The sequence below is a fragment of the Schistocerca piceifrons genome, chromosome 4 (genome assembly GCF_021461385.2).
Source record: "Schistocerca piceifrons isolate TAMUIC-IGC-003096 chromosome 4, iqSchPice1.1, whole genome shotgun sequence".
In the NCBI taxonomy this organism is placed as follows: Eukaryota; Metazoa; Arthropoda; class Insecta; order Orthoptera; family Acrididae; genus Schistocerca; species Schistocerca piceifrons.
Window position 1 is genome coordinate 499,442,123 of NC_060141.1, and position 16,267 is coordinate 499,458,389.

The following is a 16,267-nucleotide window of genomic DNA, read 5'->3' on the forward strand; positions in this document are numbered from 1 at the left end:
GATTTAAGTGTCAGGAAGTCGTTGCTGAAAGTATTTGTATGGAGTGTAGCACTGTATGGAAGTGAAACATGGACGATAAATAGTTTGGACAAGAAGAGAATAGAAGCTTTCGAAATGTGGTGCTACAGAAGAATGCTGAAGATTAGATCGGTAGATCACGTAACTAATGAGGAGGTATTGAATAGAATTGGAGAGAAGAGAAATTTGTTGCGCAACTTGACTAGAAGAAGGGATCGGTTGGTAGGACATATTCTGAGTCATCAAGGGATCACCAATTTAGTATTGGAGGGCAGCGTGGAAGGTAAAAATCGTAGAGGGAGACCAAGAGATGAATACACTAAGCAGATTCAGAAGGACGTAGGTTGCAGTAGTTACTGGGAGATGATGAAGCTTGCACAGGATAGAGTAGCATGGAGAGCTGCATCAAACCAGTCTTAGGACTGAAGACCACAACAACAACAACAACAACTATTCTCGGTGTAAGATATAGAAGCTGATGGTCAGAAATACAGTCGGCAGCAGGAGCAGTATTAATGTTTTTAATTGACAATTCCATCTTAAGCCAATCAAGGAACAGTGAACCTGAAAAGACATGTTCCACCTGGTGAGGTCTAGGTGTACAGTCTTCGTGGATGGCACTGGTTATAAGAAACTTATTTACCTCACAGAACTGAGTAAGTTGATTTTAGTGATTATTTCTATTGCTTAAACCATGACAGCCAAGTACTTTGTTTGATGAGTTCCTCTTCTCTGCTTTAGCATTAAGTAGGTGCACATGCCTGTATCACATTTAGCTTGCAAGATCTAGTGTTGAATTTCACTAGTATTATTTGCTCACTGACAGGTTTGTATTCAATCACTGTGGCAGTCCATCCCGTGTCTACTAGCAAGATAACACCACTGGCGGAGTTATCTGATCTACCACAAACATATACTGTCCTGCTATTAGCTCTTTCAAAGTGCCTTTGCCTTTTCATTAAGTCTCTGCAAATCCTAATACTCTGTGTAATGTTTTGGGATACTTCTAAACATCCCAACACACCATTGGAATGCCGTCGACAAGAGATGCTCGTGAGTAAATTGAATAAGTATAAATGTAGTGGGAAAGGGAAACTGTATTTTTCCTTTCTTGCATGCAGTGAATGTGGAGCTATGGTGGAGCTGGCAAGATGGGGGCCAGTAAAAATAGTATTACAACCACTAGTCGTGCAGGAGTCATTTGTGCCATGGTGCAGCAAGTGCCTGAATCCAAAAGCCATGGATTAAATGGCACATCAACAAGGGTATAATGAACAATTGGAGAGTGGTAGTCGTTTTTCTGGTTTTTCTCTCGGGTCCTACAGTATGCATGTACAGACATTTGAATGTACTCAAGGGAGCAGTATTATAATAGCAATTGTTAGTTGTGTTGTGAAAAGTAATAATGAAAATGTTGTGTAAAATATACCTCTGTTTGTGAGAAGTGTGGCTATTTATTTAGTAGCACAACAGAGAAAACTTGACAAAGCATTCCAGGGATCTTCACTGCAATTGAATCGACAGGGAGGTGGCACGGAAGGATCCAGACCACCAAGAGGATAAAGGTAATACTACTTTCATCTGGTGGTGTATTGGTGTAGGCAAAATATTGCCCTTTTATATCACCCAGGGACACAACTTCCAGCTAGTGCTGTTATAAGACCCACCGCAAATCTTACAAAATAAACAACAGCAGGAAAGGAGGGAAAAATACACCCCACCTGATTTTAGTTCGCTGGTATTCCCTTTCCACAATCTGTAATCTTCTAGTTTGGCATAATCCTTGTACATTCCACGTCACAATATTGTGTATATTCTTTTGAATATTCATAGTTTTGCAGTTGTCTCCCCCACCCCACCACAAGAACTGACTGGGGGATTGTTTATATCTCTAGGCTGTTTAAAGGCAGGTAAATCAATGATAGGTTTTCTCGAGAACAAATCAAATCAGTAGGGTGGCTGCTTTTTGCCTTCCCCTTGTAGCGGTTCCGCCTGCTATATTTCTTCGTTTGTTGCTCTTGGTGTCGACGTACTGCGTTGCTACACTGGTTGAAAAATGAGGTTTGTAATTTGGACGCTGACTATGGTAAATAATGTAGCCAACAGATGCACAGTTATGGTTCATTGACTTTTACTTTCACTTTGCACAATCCCCGAATAATACAGTTATACATGTATGGCCAGTGCGCTACTGTTTAAAATTGTCGTAAGCTTCATTAATAGTTTGCAGGCGAACATCCACATACGGCTACAATAGTTTCCTGTTGAACATCTATGAGCAGTAAAACCTAACCACACAGTTTACAGTTCACAGTTCTTGAAGAATACACAGGTACAAATGGAAACAGACAATGTCACTGTCATTGGTATTACAACACTTGTTTCACACTTAATTTGAAGCATTGTAGTCATTCTAAACAACATAGGTTCCTCGTCTGAAACTCGGCCGTGGACTGACTGTCTCAGGATCAAAACTCAGGTCCTTATATATCATCACAATAATAGGTATTGAATCTATACATTGCTTAAAGTTAAATTTACAGAAATTACAATTAAAACTTAACTCACTAAATTAACTGAATACATCGAAAAATTGGTTCTTTTTAATAGTTTCTTCTACTGCAGGAGTTAGGTCAAATTATTTGTTTAAATCATGAAATTAACAAATATAAGTATGCAAACAATACTTTGGACAAAACTGTTAATTACATTGGAATTAATTAAGGGCTGCCTTTGCTAACAAGTTTTCGAATAGAGCCATATAAATACTTTAAGATTACTAGCATTTCGTCTTACAAATGTTTACAATTATTACAGAATTCATATTTGTTTATATGTCAACAATATAATTTAAGTTACAAAACAATTACTGATTTCACCCTATAATGAACGATACTAACTAGGAATAGTCAAAATAAATTAGAAAATCGATTACATACCTGAAACTAAGCACAAAATTAGATCTGGTATTAAATTCTTTAAAACTGAAGGCCAATCTTTCTCTTTTATGAAAATGCATATTATATTTACATATATTAATGGTAATTAGTTAAAACTAAAATAACGAATTTTAAGGAGGCAGATGGCAAAACAGGGAAATTAAAAATATCCCAGCTTGCTTCATCACACCCTGTCACTTAGAAATACAAAGAAAAACAAAGTACTACGTAGAAATGGTTAGTATCTGTGGTAAGGTCACGGTCCATCCCTGAAAAGACAATAGAACAAACTATGAGCTCAAGTAGGCAGGGTCACAAAACCCTTGAAATAGGATTGTCCTTCACTGGGATTGTGAAGAAATTCCTACCCAATACCACTTTCTTAGTGGCATTGCACATAATATGGCAAAGCTCAATTTTGAAAGATAATGTATGCAAGATCGTTTCTGCAAAATAAAACATGCATAAAACATGACTTATTATTGTGCTTAATACACTAGTGCCACGGCAACTGTGCGGTTGAATGATCTGTATAAGATACACACTACATAATACAACCATGGAACGCACTAACGCGGAAGAGTGGGGGGGGGCGGATGATACACACATTTGTTGTTTGCAAGCTATAATTCAAAAGCTGGTATAATGTGACACTTTAACGTGGCTGTTTAGGTGGGTGGGTGTTTTTTAATGTAGCTGTGACAAAATAATGGTAGAGATCAGGCCTGAACTACATCATTTATGACACTGACAACTTCAGCAAGCAGTTACACAGTAGCTGTTAACAAATGCTTTGTGTTGTGCACTGATTGTTGTTTTCTTTCTCATTTTGAAATGAGTGAAGAGACTAATTTTGGTTCATCACGGAGATCAATTACCACCCTCACAAAAGCAAATGGGATAGATGATAGCTACCAACAAATGTAATTTCTGCTTTTGCAGAACACATAATATGGGTATAGATTGACTGCCCTGAAATTGGAGGCGAGGCTTGTTCTCCCGCACTACACCTCACCCCTCTGGCAGTCGTAATTCTAGTTTGTTTATGCTCACAGCCGACTGCCAGTTTATAGCATCTGCACTCTGCACTATACAAACTGGAAGCAAAACCAGTCAAAGTATTTTGACTACAAAGTATTTTGATCACACTGAAAGTCTTCCCTTAACATGCGAATAGAGTTATTTTCCATTCTAATTCTATACTAAGTACCTTGTTGGTTCTATCTGTAGCATTATCACATATGGGCTGCATGGCTGTGAGTGCACATGAAAGGTTGAACTCTATATTCTGCAGATTTTTTAATCATTGTGTGGGGAAAGAAAAGAAAAAAAGAGTCAAGAAACACCTTACATCAGTGAAGCAATCTGTTAGCCAGTGGGAAAATGCCACAGCTTCTCAGACATAAACAATCATTTGTTGAAAGCTTAAATAGAGCCAAAAGAAGAAAACAAGTAAAGACCATTTTGGAAGAAACTGTGGGACCATTTTGGAAGAAACTGTGGGACCATTTTGGAAGAAACTGTGGAAGTTTTTCCAAAAATAAACACTCCAGACAAAAACGTCCACAATCAGCACTTTTTTTAACAGTCAATCTAATGCTTCATCTTCATCTTAAGGCGTGTTACATGATAACCTTTTAAATCTGTGTGTCCAATCATTTTGCCAAATATAGAAATGAATTCTGCCCAAAATATAAATCACATCCAGAAAGTAATTTTCCCTATTTTTCTAAAACAAAAACAACATATTTACATGGAAAACTGTATTGGCGACAGGTACAGCAATGTTTGAGCTATTTCTTGACAGTCACCAGAAGAATTGAGACACTTATCATATCATGGGATCAACTTTTTTATTCCTGTTCATAAAAGTCTGTCCCCTGAGAATGGAACCAGTGTGACATTCGTCTTCAGCTCTTTGTCACTGTCAAAATACTGGTCGGAGGACAGGAATTTCTTGAGGTGCTGGGAGCAAGATTGGGACTGTATGCTGAATTGTCAAACAGCTCCCAACTGAACTTCTGCAAAACAGTTGCTGAGCACCAAGCTGTATGGGAATGAGCACTGACATACAGCAGCACAACACCTGCAGTAAGAATTCCACACTTCTTTTTCTGAGTGGCATATCAGAGTTTCTGCATCATTTCACAATAACAGTCAGTGTTCACTGTTTCACCTATGGGTAGGAAGTCAATGATCAGAATGCCCTTCCTGTCCCAGAACACTGTGCACATCACTTTCTGTACTGACACAGTCTGTTTGAATTTCGTCTTGACCAGAGATCCACTGTGACACCACTGCATTGACTGCTGCCTGTTTTCCAGGGGCAAGTGAGAAATCCATGTCTCATCGCCTGTGATGATCCTCGAGAAACTCGTCGCCATCATCATGATACCACTGCAGAAATGTCAGTACTGCTCCAAAAAGTTTCATTTCATGCTCGAGTGTCAGATCTTTTGCATCCACCTGGCACACAATTTCTTGAACAGCAGGTGCTTAGTGACAATTTCAAACAACAAGGATCACGACATCTGCAGAAAATGGCTGCTGAGCTCCATAATCGTGAAGCAACAGTTCTCCACAGTTCTCCAACAGTTCTGCCACAACAGCTCTATCAGGTGATCATTGATGAGGGACGGTTGCCCAATGGGCTCTTCATCATGGACACTACGACAACCTTCTGAAAAAAGCCTACACCGGCGATGCACCATTTATTTGCTCATGATATTGGCCCATAGATCTGACAATGAAATTCGATGGGTATTATGTTTTGTGCATTAAGAAACCTTATCACAGATCAAACCCAGCAGCCGGTGGCAGAACGAATAAGAGATGCCACTTCAGGGCACAAATGCCACAGTATTGCCACCAGGCAGATTTATTGTGCATGTGCGATTTTCCCTGCTAAATACATCTACTTTAAAGGAAACAACACTAGAAATCTTAATTTCTGGATACACCTAGTAGATGTGAATTTTGCCAAAAACAGATGCTAGAATTCCAGCTCCCTATTCAAAACACACAAAAACTGTATTTACTGCAGCTAGCCAGTTTCCTTTATAGTCATAACTGAAGACATGCAATGGGTGCACAGTTTTTCTAATAACACAATTGTACAGTAAATGTGTCATGGAGAACAGTTCTTAGAAGTTCTGGTTACTATTAATGTAGTTCACGAATGGCAGAATGCCGGCTAACTTTAATCCTATCTGCAACTTAAGAACAATTTCATTGACAGTGAATATATGTTAGTTTCTATTCCTTTCAACATAAGAATATGAAATACAATACAAACTGTAACAACAGAAATAATCAATATTTGGCAATATAATGTAATTGGATAGATAAAACAATCTACTCACCAAATAGCGGCAGGAGAACACACACATAAAAAAGGTTTTACGTATGCAAGTGGCTCCTCCTTTCGGCAGAAGGGTCGAAGGGGAAGGAAGAGGGGTAAAGAAAAAGAACCAGAGAGGTTATGGAAGGGGTTAGAGTTTGGGAAAGTCACCCAGAACCCTCGTCAGGGTTCCAGAATGAGATTTTAACTCTGCAGCGGAGTGTGCGCTGATATGAAACTTCATGGCAGATTAAAACTGTGTGCCCGACCGAGACTCGAACCCGGGACCTTTGCCTTTCACGGGCAAGTGCTCTACCATCTGAGCTACCGAAGCATGACTCACGCCCGGTCTCACAGCTTTACTTCTGCCAGTATCTCGTCCCGAGTTCGAGTCTCAGTCGGGCACACAGTTTTAATCTGCCAGGAAGTTTCAATACAACACATTGTTTTTCTGAAAGCAAGATGGTTTTGTTCAGGATTCCAATACATCATATTATTCTCCATTCTTTTGGCTACAAACCCTATTTTTCAACATAATCTCTGTTCAATGCAATGACCTTATGCCAACTTATTGCAAGGGACTGTCGCCAGCATGGTACCACCTTACTAGTCGATGTCAGAGCCATCATCTTGCTGTATCAATAACCTTTGCATCATCAATTGCAGTGCTTCTCTCATTGAGTCACACAGATGGTAGTCTGAAGGTGCAAGATCCAGGCTGTAGGGGGGATGAGGGAGAACAGTCCAATTAAGTTTCCTGAGTGCCTCTCAGGCATGCGGACTGGTGTGCAAACTTGTGTGAGGCCTTGTATTGTCATGGAGAAAGAGAAGTTTGTTTGCATTTTGGAATTATTGATCAGTGAGTATTTTCTTTTTCCTGTCTCCTGCCATGGTGATGAAAAGCAGATGACAGAAGGAACTGTAGTAGAGCTTTTTAGTTCCTCCATTTGATTTGATTTTCTTTATCTTTGCCATAAGTCAGTGGTGATGACATTTCATACATAAATTATTTTATTCAACACTCTAAACAACAACTTTTTTCAATTTTCATCCACCCTCCTCCATAATATTAAATAAACCTACACATCCTGTTCCAAATTTTGTACTTTCTGTTGATTACTGTGGTATCTGTATGTATGTCGTAGTAAACAAAAACAAAAGTGTTAATTTCCATCTCAAAATTTCTGATAAAAATAACTGAAGTTCTGAAATGGTCCTGGTCAGCTATCTATGTGCTTCTTGAATCCATAGCTGTAGATATGAACAATGGACTGCTTATCCTTATGTCCAAAACAACTTTAAACTATTATATAACTCTCATATTTTTAAAAGACTTATTTGTGACAACCCCTTTCTGCATAAATGATTACCCTTTTCACTAACTGGATAGCCAGAACTAAATAAGTGATAAAGTGAAAATTTTTGAAGAGTTCTCTATAATGATTACCAGCACCTAAACAATTACATTTACAATGGCCTTAGAAAAGACCATGTTGTTTACTGGTGGACTTCACCTTCAAATATGGAAAGTGAATGAACATTTCAAGATTAACTAAAGGCCTGGATGAATCTTCTCTGAGCAAATTTCATACATGTGAATAGTTTCTGCAAAAACAATGCTACATTACCACGTATATGACTCCTGGAAATAGTTGACCCCCATTACACCTCTCAACTAATAAAAATCTCTGCTGAGAAAGCATGATGAACTTACTTTGCTGATGCCCAGGTCATTTATATATTTCCATACATCCTTTGATGAAGCATACGAAATATTTCTTGCTGCTATTGGCCCTCCTTTGCATTCCTTTGCAGCTTCAGTCTTGGTTAACAAAAACTTATAGCACTGCTGATTTAGCACATCAACGAACTCTGCTTCAAAATCCTGATCACAATACCAGGCTCCACCTGTGACTGAACGATCTGGCTCCAGATTATAAAGCATATAAACTTTTTTCTTGCTTGCCTGAAAAAATTAATTTCCGATACTCATTACAATGAATAGCAGAAATTGAAAGAGACATGAAGATACACATTAACTTCAACAAGATAAATAATTTCCAAGCAGTTTCAGATGTTCCACCACAATGTATATGTAACTTTTTTCATTCTACTCATCAAGAATTTTAAAAAAGTTTTCCCCACAAATGACAAGTCATCAAAATAATGCTGCTGCATCAACTTAATGAAGTAATGAAAATTAAACTTTGTTGTCATTCTTTCAAATCCTTTAGTGAGTAATAAAGCCACCAAAGAACAGGTAGTGCGCAGGGCCTAGTTTCATTCTTACACACAGCAAAGAGAAATCTATATATACTAAATGGAAAGAAAGAAGTTTTACAACCAAGAGGGGCAATAAAATCATGGATGAGCTTTATGATGCAATTATGACAATGTAATATTTCTCTAAATCAACACTTAAAATCCATAGAGATGCATAAACAAAACTTGTGTTCAGAACTGTAAAGTTTAAGAGACAGCAAAAGTAAGTTGGCAGAAACATACATGCTTATGATCTATAGCACAGGTGGGCAACTGGCAGCCCATGGATTACATCTGGCACACAATTGGCTTCAAACCAGCCAATGGAAGAAATTCTGGGTAAAAATAAAATGAGTACTCTCAAAAACACACATTTTGTTGCATAGTTTGTTGACATGACATGTCAAGAAAGGGATTCATTCATAACTGTTGCATTACTCCATCAACATTAACATCATGGACTCTGTACTTTTGACTTTATGTGCTAGTAGTATTTCTGTTATGTCATGATGAGACGGCCCACGACCATAAGTAAAAATGTGAATCAGACCCATGTGTCAACAAAGAAGGACCATTCCTAATCTAGAGAGAAGTCATAAGTTTGAAACCAAGTCTCCGTAAAGATAAAAATGGGTACCAGATACATGATTTGATTTAGCAAAATAACACTTTTATTATGTGAGAAACAAGTATTTTACTTACAGATACCGATTTCACAGCTTTGATTAGTTTCTTATTTTCCAGGTTTTTCAATATCTTATTAAGCTGTGTGAGTATCAAATTGGATTTATGTCTTATATCTCTGATCCAGATTCCTTTGTTTCCAGCCTCTTCAATGATTCTGTAAACCACTTTTTCTTCATTGTCAGCACCTTTAACATTCTGATTTTTTGACGGGTCTTTCAATTTGTACAGTAGTGTTCCTTTTTGATTGAAGAGATCAAAAAATCCCTAGAAAAAAAAATGGAAGTCATACCAAAAATGTTAACATAGTTCTAGGGATATAAGGTAAGAAGAGAATTTGTCAATCTTACAAATTTCTTAAATTAGCGTCCGACATTTTATTTTAACAACTGAACATTTCTTAAGATAAATAATTAAAGTAAAACAAGTTAAAATACAGCAATTTGCACTGTTTAAAAAGAGAACAAGAATGTGCTGCCAAGAAAGCTCACCAACGACATCGGCTTTCAGTAAACAATAGTTAATTGCCTACAATAGCAAAATATCAATTATGGAAAGAGTAGATTGCTACTCACTGTAAAGATGACACATTCCGAGTTGCTGGCAAGCACAATGAAAAGAGTGTTACATATTAAGCTTTCGGCCAATGCCTTCATCAGAAAAGAAAAACACACGCTGTTTTGTGTGTGTGTGTGTGTGTGTGTGTGTGTGTGTGAGGTGTGCTTGTGCTTCTGAATGTGTGTGTTTAAAGTAGATGACTCACTGAAAGGCAGAAGTGCTGCATCATCTAAAGGTACCCAAATAAAAGGTACAAAGCTTGGTTAGCTTTCAGAATGCACTTCCTTTTTCAAGCTTGTAGGAAAAGCATGTGCACACACACACACACACACACACACACACACACACGTCTGTCTCCATACATTGTGCTCTGTCGACAGCCACCTCTTTCCCACCCCACAGTGAGTGAACTGGGGTGAGGTAGGGTGAGGGATGTAGAGAGGGGGGGAGGCAGGGAGAGGGTTGGTGGTTAGCGTCTAGCGGCTTGCAGAAAAGTGGGGCACCATCTGGAGGCTAACTAGAGGTGCAGGTACAGGGGGCAGATTGCAGAGGGCTGGGCACGTGATTTCATAGACTAGGGCTTGAGATAACAGCATGCAACTAGCTGATGTGGGGACACAGATTTTGGGGGGGCAGTGAGTTACCTTATATTTAGGCCAGGCAGGTTAGGGGGCAGTAGGGGGCAGAGGATGCACTGTACGGAGAGCTCCCATCTGTGCCGCTCAGAGAAGCTGGTGGTGGTTTGGAGGATCCAGATGGTACATATTGTGAGGCAGCCATTGAAATCTCACATGTTGTGCCCTGCTGTACATTGTGGCACTGGGTGGTTGACCTTGTTTTTGTCAAGGGTTTGGCAGTAGTCATTCTACTTGACAGCTGTTTGGTTGTCATACCAATGAAAAACACTGTGCACTGGTTTCAGCAGAGCCCAATCCACCCACCCAGCACCACCTTTTCCAGTTCCGTCACAGATTTATCCTACTCCATCGGAGGTCAGCCAGCTGTTATATACCAGCTCTGTTGCAACCACTGCACAGTGTTTTACATTGGTATGACAACCAATCAGCTGCCAACTAGAATAAATGGCCACTGCCAAACTGTTGCCAAAAACAAGGCAAACCACACAGTGGCACAACATGAAGCAGAGGACAACATGCAAGATTTCAATGGCTGCTTTACAACCAGTGCCACCTGGATTCTCCCCAGCATCACCAGCTTTTCTGAGCTGTGCAGATGTGAGCTATCTTTACAGCACATCCTTTGCTCTCGTAATCTTCCTAGCCTAAACTGAAGGTAGCTCACTGCCCTAACCCATCCCCAACACAATAGAGTGTGTGTGTGTGTGTGTGTGTGTGTGTGTGTGTGTGTGTGTGTGTGTGTAAGAAAGTGCATTCCGAAAGCTAGCTGAGCTCTGTCCCTTTTGTTTGTGTACCTATCAACAACACAGTGCTTCTGCCTTTCTGCCTTTCATGGGTAGTTTTCTTTATTCCCAAATAATTCGTTATTCTCAACCAGAACTTCCCATACACTACTATACTTGCCTGTGTTTTTCTTTTCTGATGAGGGCTTTGGCCGAAAGCTTAATGTGTAAGTCTTTTCGTTATGCCTGTATGCAACTCAATGTGTCATATTTACAGTGAGAAGTGATCTATCCTTTCCATAAATGTTAAAACAAACATAAGCATCATAAGTAGATAATATTATGACTTACTGAATACTGTGTGTGGACATAAATTTGTACAGTAGTTACTGTATCAGATTACTAAAATGTTGATTAAAGTATATTTGCATGATAATTGAGACTCCTGTTTGGTGTAATGGACAAAATTTTGTTTGTGATTCAAATTTTACTGGAAGATCAGCAATTTCAATGTAAGATCAGCTATGGATGGAGCATCAGAGTTCAAATATTGGCTGACAGTGTCTAGCCACAAGACAATAGCTAAACATCTGTGTGGACAAGAGTGCATCCACAAGTCTTATTTGCATCTGGAGTATTAAAATTTTGTAAACTTTAACTTGTCCCATATACTCGAGCTCTAATGGTATGATTGTCCATATACTATTATACCTGCAATTGTGTTTTTCTTTTCTGATGAAGGCTTTGGACAAAACCTTAATCTATAAGTCTTTTCGTTGTGCCTGTATGCAACCAGGGTTGCCACAAGTTTCCCCAAGTGAAATTTCCTGATAGTTAACTGATTTCCAGACAAGTCTTAGCATTTTTCCCTGACAAATTTTGAGGGTTAGATGTAAGAAAACTATCTTTGCAGCTATGGTACAAGAAACAATATTGCAAATGAGAAAATACCTAAAAAAAACTTGCAAGTAGATGGCGTTTCTTGATGTGAGCAAAAATCTTAAGTACTAACATCAACATCTCTTGTAATGAGCTGTTTTTGAATGAAGAAAACAAGCCAAATGGTATGTGTTTTTCATTAAAACCACTGATGTTATTTAATTACAACAAAACATAGCACATTTGGTGACAAAAATGTGCATTTCCTTGGAGTCACAAGACAGATTTAAAATACCTTCACTAATTTCAGAAATAACCTCAGAAAAAAGTAGGCCTCTTGAAAGAAGTGCGTAAAAGAGGAAGAAGAATAACAATAAGGTGGGAAGAATTGAGTAAACCAACACTGTAGGTGACCACCGATAAAAATCTGGTTCTACTATATTCATTATTGTCGGTTATTACCCACTGTGTCATCTATTATCTTACAGGTATTTTGTGATTTTTCTTTTGAGAAATAAATAAGTATATAGCATACAAACTGTCAGCGACTGACACAATTTTCTTCTTCTTACCGTTCATAATTTCTAACACACAAACTACTTTTTGAGTGCCAATATATACTAGAACAAATAAAACGTCGTTAAAACGCCACACTGTACAAAGTACTTGTGATGAGACAGTTGCAATTCCTGAAATCCATTGCCCATGGCCTCTGGCATGCTGAGGAGCACCGCAGTCCTGGGTCTGTAAATAAACCATGAAAATCCGCTCCATTACGCCACACACAAACTGACCCGGTCTGCAGGCAGATCGGAGAGAGACTATATCCAACAGGCAGGGCCTGCACATTAGTGGAAACCAAATGAGTTTAGATAGGCATCGACTGAGACGAAAATGACGTTTTTCCAGTGTTCTTTTTTTTTTTTCAAATTTCCCTTATGTGTGTGAAATCCCCTTACATTCCCTGATTTCCAGAACCTGTGGCAACCCTGGCAATTCAACATGTCATATTTACAGTGAGTAGCAATCTATCCTTTCCATAACTGTTAAAACAAACATAAGCACCAGAAGTAGATAATATGAAGATTTACTCACTACTGTTTGCGGACAAAAATTTGTGTGATAGTTACCTCCACATAAAAATGTCTAAGACTATATCAAATTGCTAAAACATTGATTAAAGTATATTTGTGTGATAATTAAGACTCTTGTTGCTTGGTGGAATGGACAAAATTTTGGGTGTCATTCGAATTTTCCTGGAAGGTCAGTGATTTCCACATAAGATCAGCTGTCGAAGAATAAGGGATCAAATATTGACTGATAGTGTCTAGCCAGTAGACAATAGCTAAGCACCTGTGTGGGCAAAAGAAATGAGATCTGCATACAAGGGTCTTATCTGCATCTGGAGCATTAAAATTTTGTAAACCACTTTAACTTGTCCAGTATACTTGAGCTCTAATGGTATGATTGTCCAAGTCTAACATTTTTGTCTGCTGAAATCTGATCTCATTATAGACATTCTGTTCACAAAGAATATCAAGGTCAAATGAAGTCATGTTACAAGCTGCCATCACATATTGCACAGGTTTAAAGTTAGCCATAATGTTTACTTAGCAAGTTATGTTAATTCATCACAGTCCTTTTAATCTGCTATGCTTCTCAGTGTAAAAGTGCTGCACCGAGTACTTTTGAATATATTTAAGACTTATGTTGATAGGTGCACTGATTTTTTATAACTAAAACTATTTGTATTGTGTGTCATATCACAAACAGGAGTCAACAAATGAAGTGAAGAGCCCAATGGCTGTTTGTTTTGATTTGCTTTAGGGTGCAAAAACAACTGGCGCATTATGCACCCATGTCAAAACTACAGAACACGAAGACAGAGAGGAGTTATAAAATGACTATACATCAATCCCAATTGACATAAGAGAAGACAGCTAAAAACAGGGACGTGGAGAAAGGGCTACAAAAGATACCATACGGAAACAGAGGTCCAAAACTAAAAATTAAATGGCCTTCACCATATTGCTTTGATCGATAAAAAGTACATTGCGGTCGACAGCTCGCGCATCATTTGCTAAAATGGCTGATAATTCAGACAGTGAACCCAAACGGGAATGTAAACATTTAAAATACGGGCAGTCCATCAGGAAGTGGCAGACAATTGAAACTCTGGGGAAATGTGTACAAAGTGGTGGGGGAGTGCCACAGGACAGAGGAAGGGGTGGAACTGTTAAAAGAACTAGTGAATGACATCCAGCAAGCTTTTTTTATTACCCTGAAGAACGCGACAAAACTTTGCACGCATCTGTTTATAATGAATGCAGTTTGCCATCATAGGATGATGGTTAAAAATGCAGAGAGTACATCTCAGTGCACAAATTGCTTTGAGACATGCCTCAGTAGTCCACCAAGGGACTGGAACACTGTGTGGTAAAGATGAAGTGAAATGAATGGAACATTCTGCAGCAGTCAGGATAACGTTTGTAAGGTATTCCACCTGGTCGTCACAACTGGGGAAATCTTGTTCATCAAAGGTCGCTAGGGAGGAGTAAAGCCACCAGTCAGCCTTAGTAAGCTGCCATTTGGGTGTACACATAGGTGGGGTAGGAGTCAGTAAATGAACAGCACATGGGAAATGGCCGCTCGAGTAGGTTCCAGAAAGAGTGGACCACTCAAGACGAAGGGCAAGCTGGGCAATGGAGGAGGATAGGTCCAAATGGGAATAGGTGTGCGAGGAGTCGGAAAGGAATGTGCATGCTCCAGTGTTAAGGCAGAAGAGGTTGAGTTGATTATGAAGATCAGCCAAGAGGGCACCTCTCTGACAGGTTCTGGGAAAACCCCAAAGGGGATGATGAGCATTCCAGTTGCCGAGCAGCACAAATGGGGGAGGTAGCTGCCCAATAAGCTGAAGGAAATCAGCCCTAGTGACACTGAACAACGGAGGGATATAAATGGTACAAAGGGAGAAAGGCAAGTGAGGAAGGAAAAGGTGAACTGCAACAGCTTGAAGATGGGTAGTCAGGGAGATGGGTTGACTATTGATCATCATCCTGTATGAGCAGCATGATGCCCCCATGAGATTGAATGCCGACCTCAGGGGGAAGATAAAAACGAACTGGGAAGAAATGTGGAAGCTCACAGCGGTCGCGAGGATGCAATTTTGTTTCCTGAAAGCAGAGTACAAGGGGACGCTGTGATACTAAAAGCAGCTGTAAATCCTCTTTGTGCAACCAAAAGCCACAAACATTCCATTGAAGGAGAGTCATGATGATGAAGAAATGAAGGGATGTCACCTCGGCAGCTGCCGAGTGACAGTCTGCGAAGACTTGCTGCTACGGGGCACAGAAACAGCAGGATCCTGCTCCATGAGATCCACAGGAGCATTGGCTTGCCTGTGCTGTTGGTATGTAGAGTCCAACGCAGAAAAATGATTAGTGGTGTACACCGGCTACAGGGAGGTCGGCCGGGCTAAGGTATCACGTAGCAACACCATTGAAGAGGATCTTTGAGTTGGGGGAGAAGACTGTTTGCCTTTCTTGGACTTCTTCAAGCCTTTCCAGTTAGCAGAGGAAGGCTCAGGTGTTGTTTGGCTAGAGGGATGTAGGAAGTCTTTCACAGGAGTGCTCCTCTCGTCCCTTCTGGCCTACTGGTTGTGTACTGTTTGATGGCTTGGTGCACAGCTGGACGGGATACAGCAATGCTACCTTGACACCGGGTGATTTCACAACCTCAGAGTTGAATTTGAGGTCCCACATCTGCATGGCCATGTCCTTTATGGAGCGAGAGGTAACAAGAACAGAACTATAAGCGGCAGACGGGAGAACACAGGGTTTGCGGCTAGCCAATAACTTGCGAGCAACTGGGTAAGGCACTTTTCCCTTTACCCAAATCTCCTGGACAGCACGCTCATCAAGATACACGGGACAATCCCGAGAGGAGGCGGCATGGCTGCCATTGCAGTTGACACAGTGGGGAGAGGGAGGCGGATAATCGCCCTCATGTGCATCCCTACCACAGGTTACACATTTGGCTGGGTGTCGACACAACGTTCTAGTGCGGTTGAAACGATTACTCTGGTAGTAGCGCATTGGGTTCAGGATGTACAGTCAGACTGTGATAATTTCTTAGCCTGCTTTGATCTCGGACGGAATCACCACTCTATCAAAGATGGGAAAAAGATTGCAGGAGGCCACTAAGGAGAAATCTATCTTTTTCATCGCC

At 39.9% G+C, this 16,267-nt stretch overlaps 1 protein-coding gene across 3 annotated transcripts in view; it reads right to left on the reverse strand.

The window, feature by feature from the left end:
* LOC124795500 (DNA-directed RNA polymerase III subunit RPC6) overlaps positions 1 to 16,267 on the reverse strand; it is a 77,277-nt gene that overhangs the window by 15,603 nt on the left and 45,407 nt on the right. For all 3 annotated transcript variants that reach the window (XM_047259559.1, XM_047259558.1, XM_047259557.1), the window contains 2 exons: positions 9,262 to 9,510; positions 8,012 to 8,263 (listed from right to left, as the gene is read on the reverse strand). In XM_047259559.1, coding sequence (XP_047115515.1) covers positions 8,012 to 8,263; positions 9,262 to 9,510 — 501 coding nt within the window. The remainder of the gene's footprint in view (positions 1 to 8,011; positions 8,264 to 9,261; positions 9,511 to 16,267) is intronic.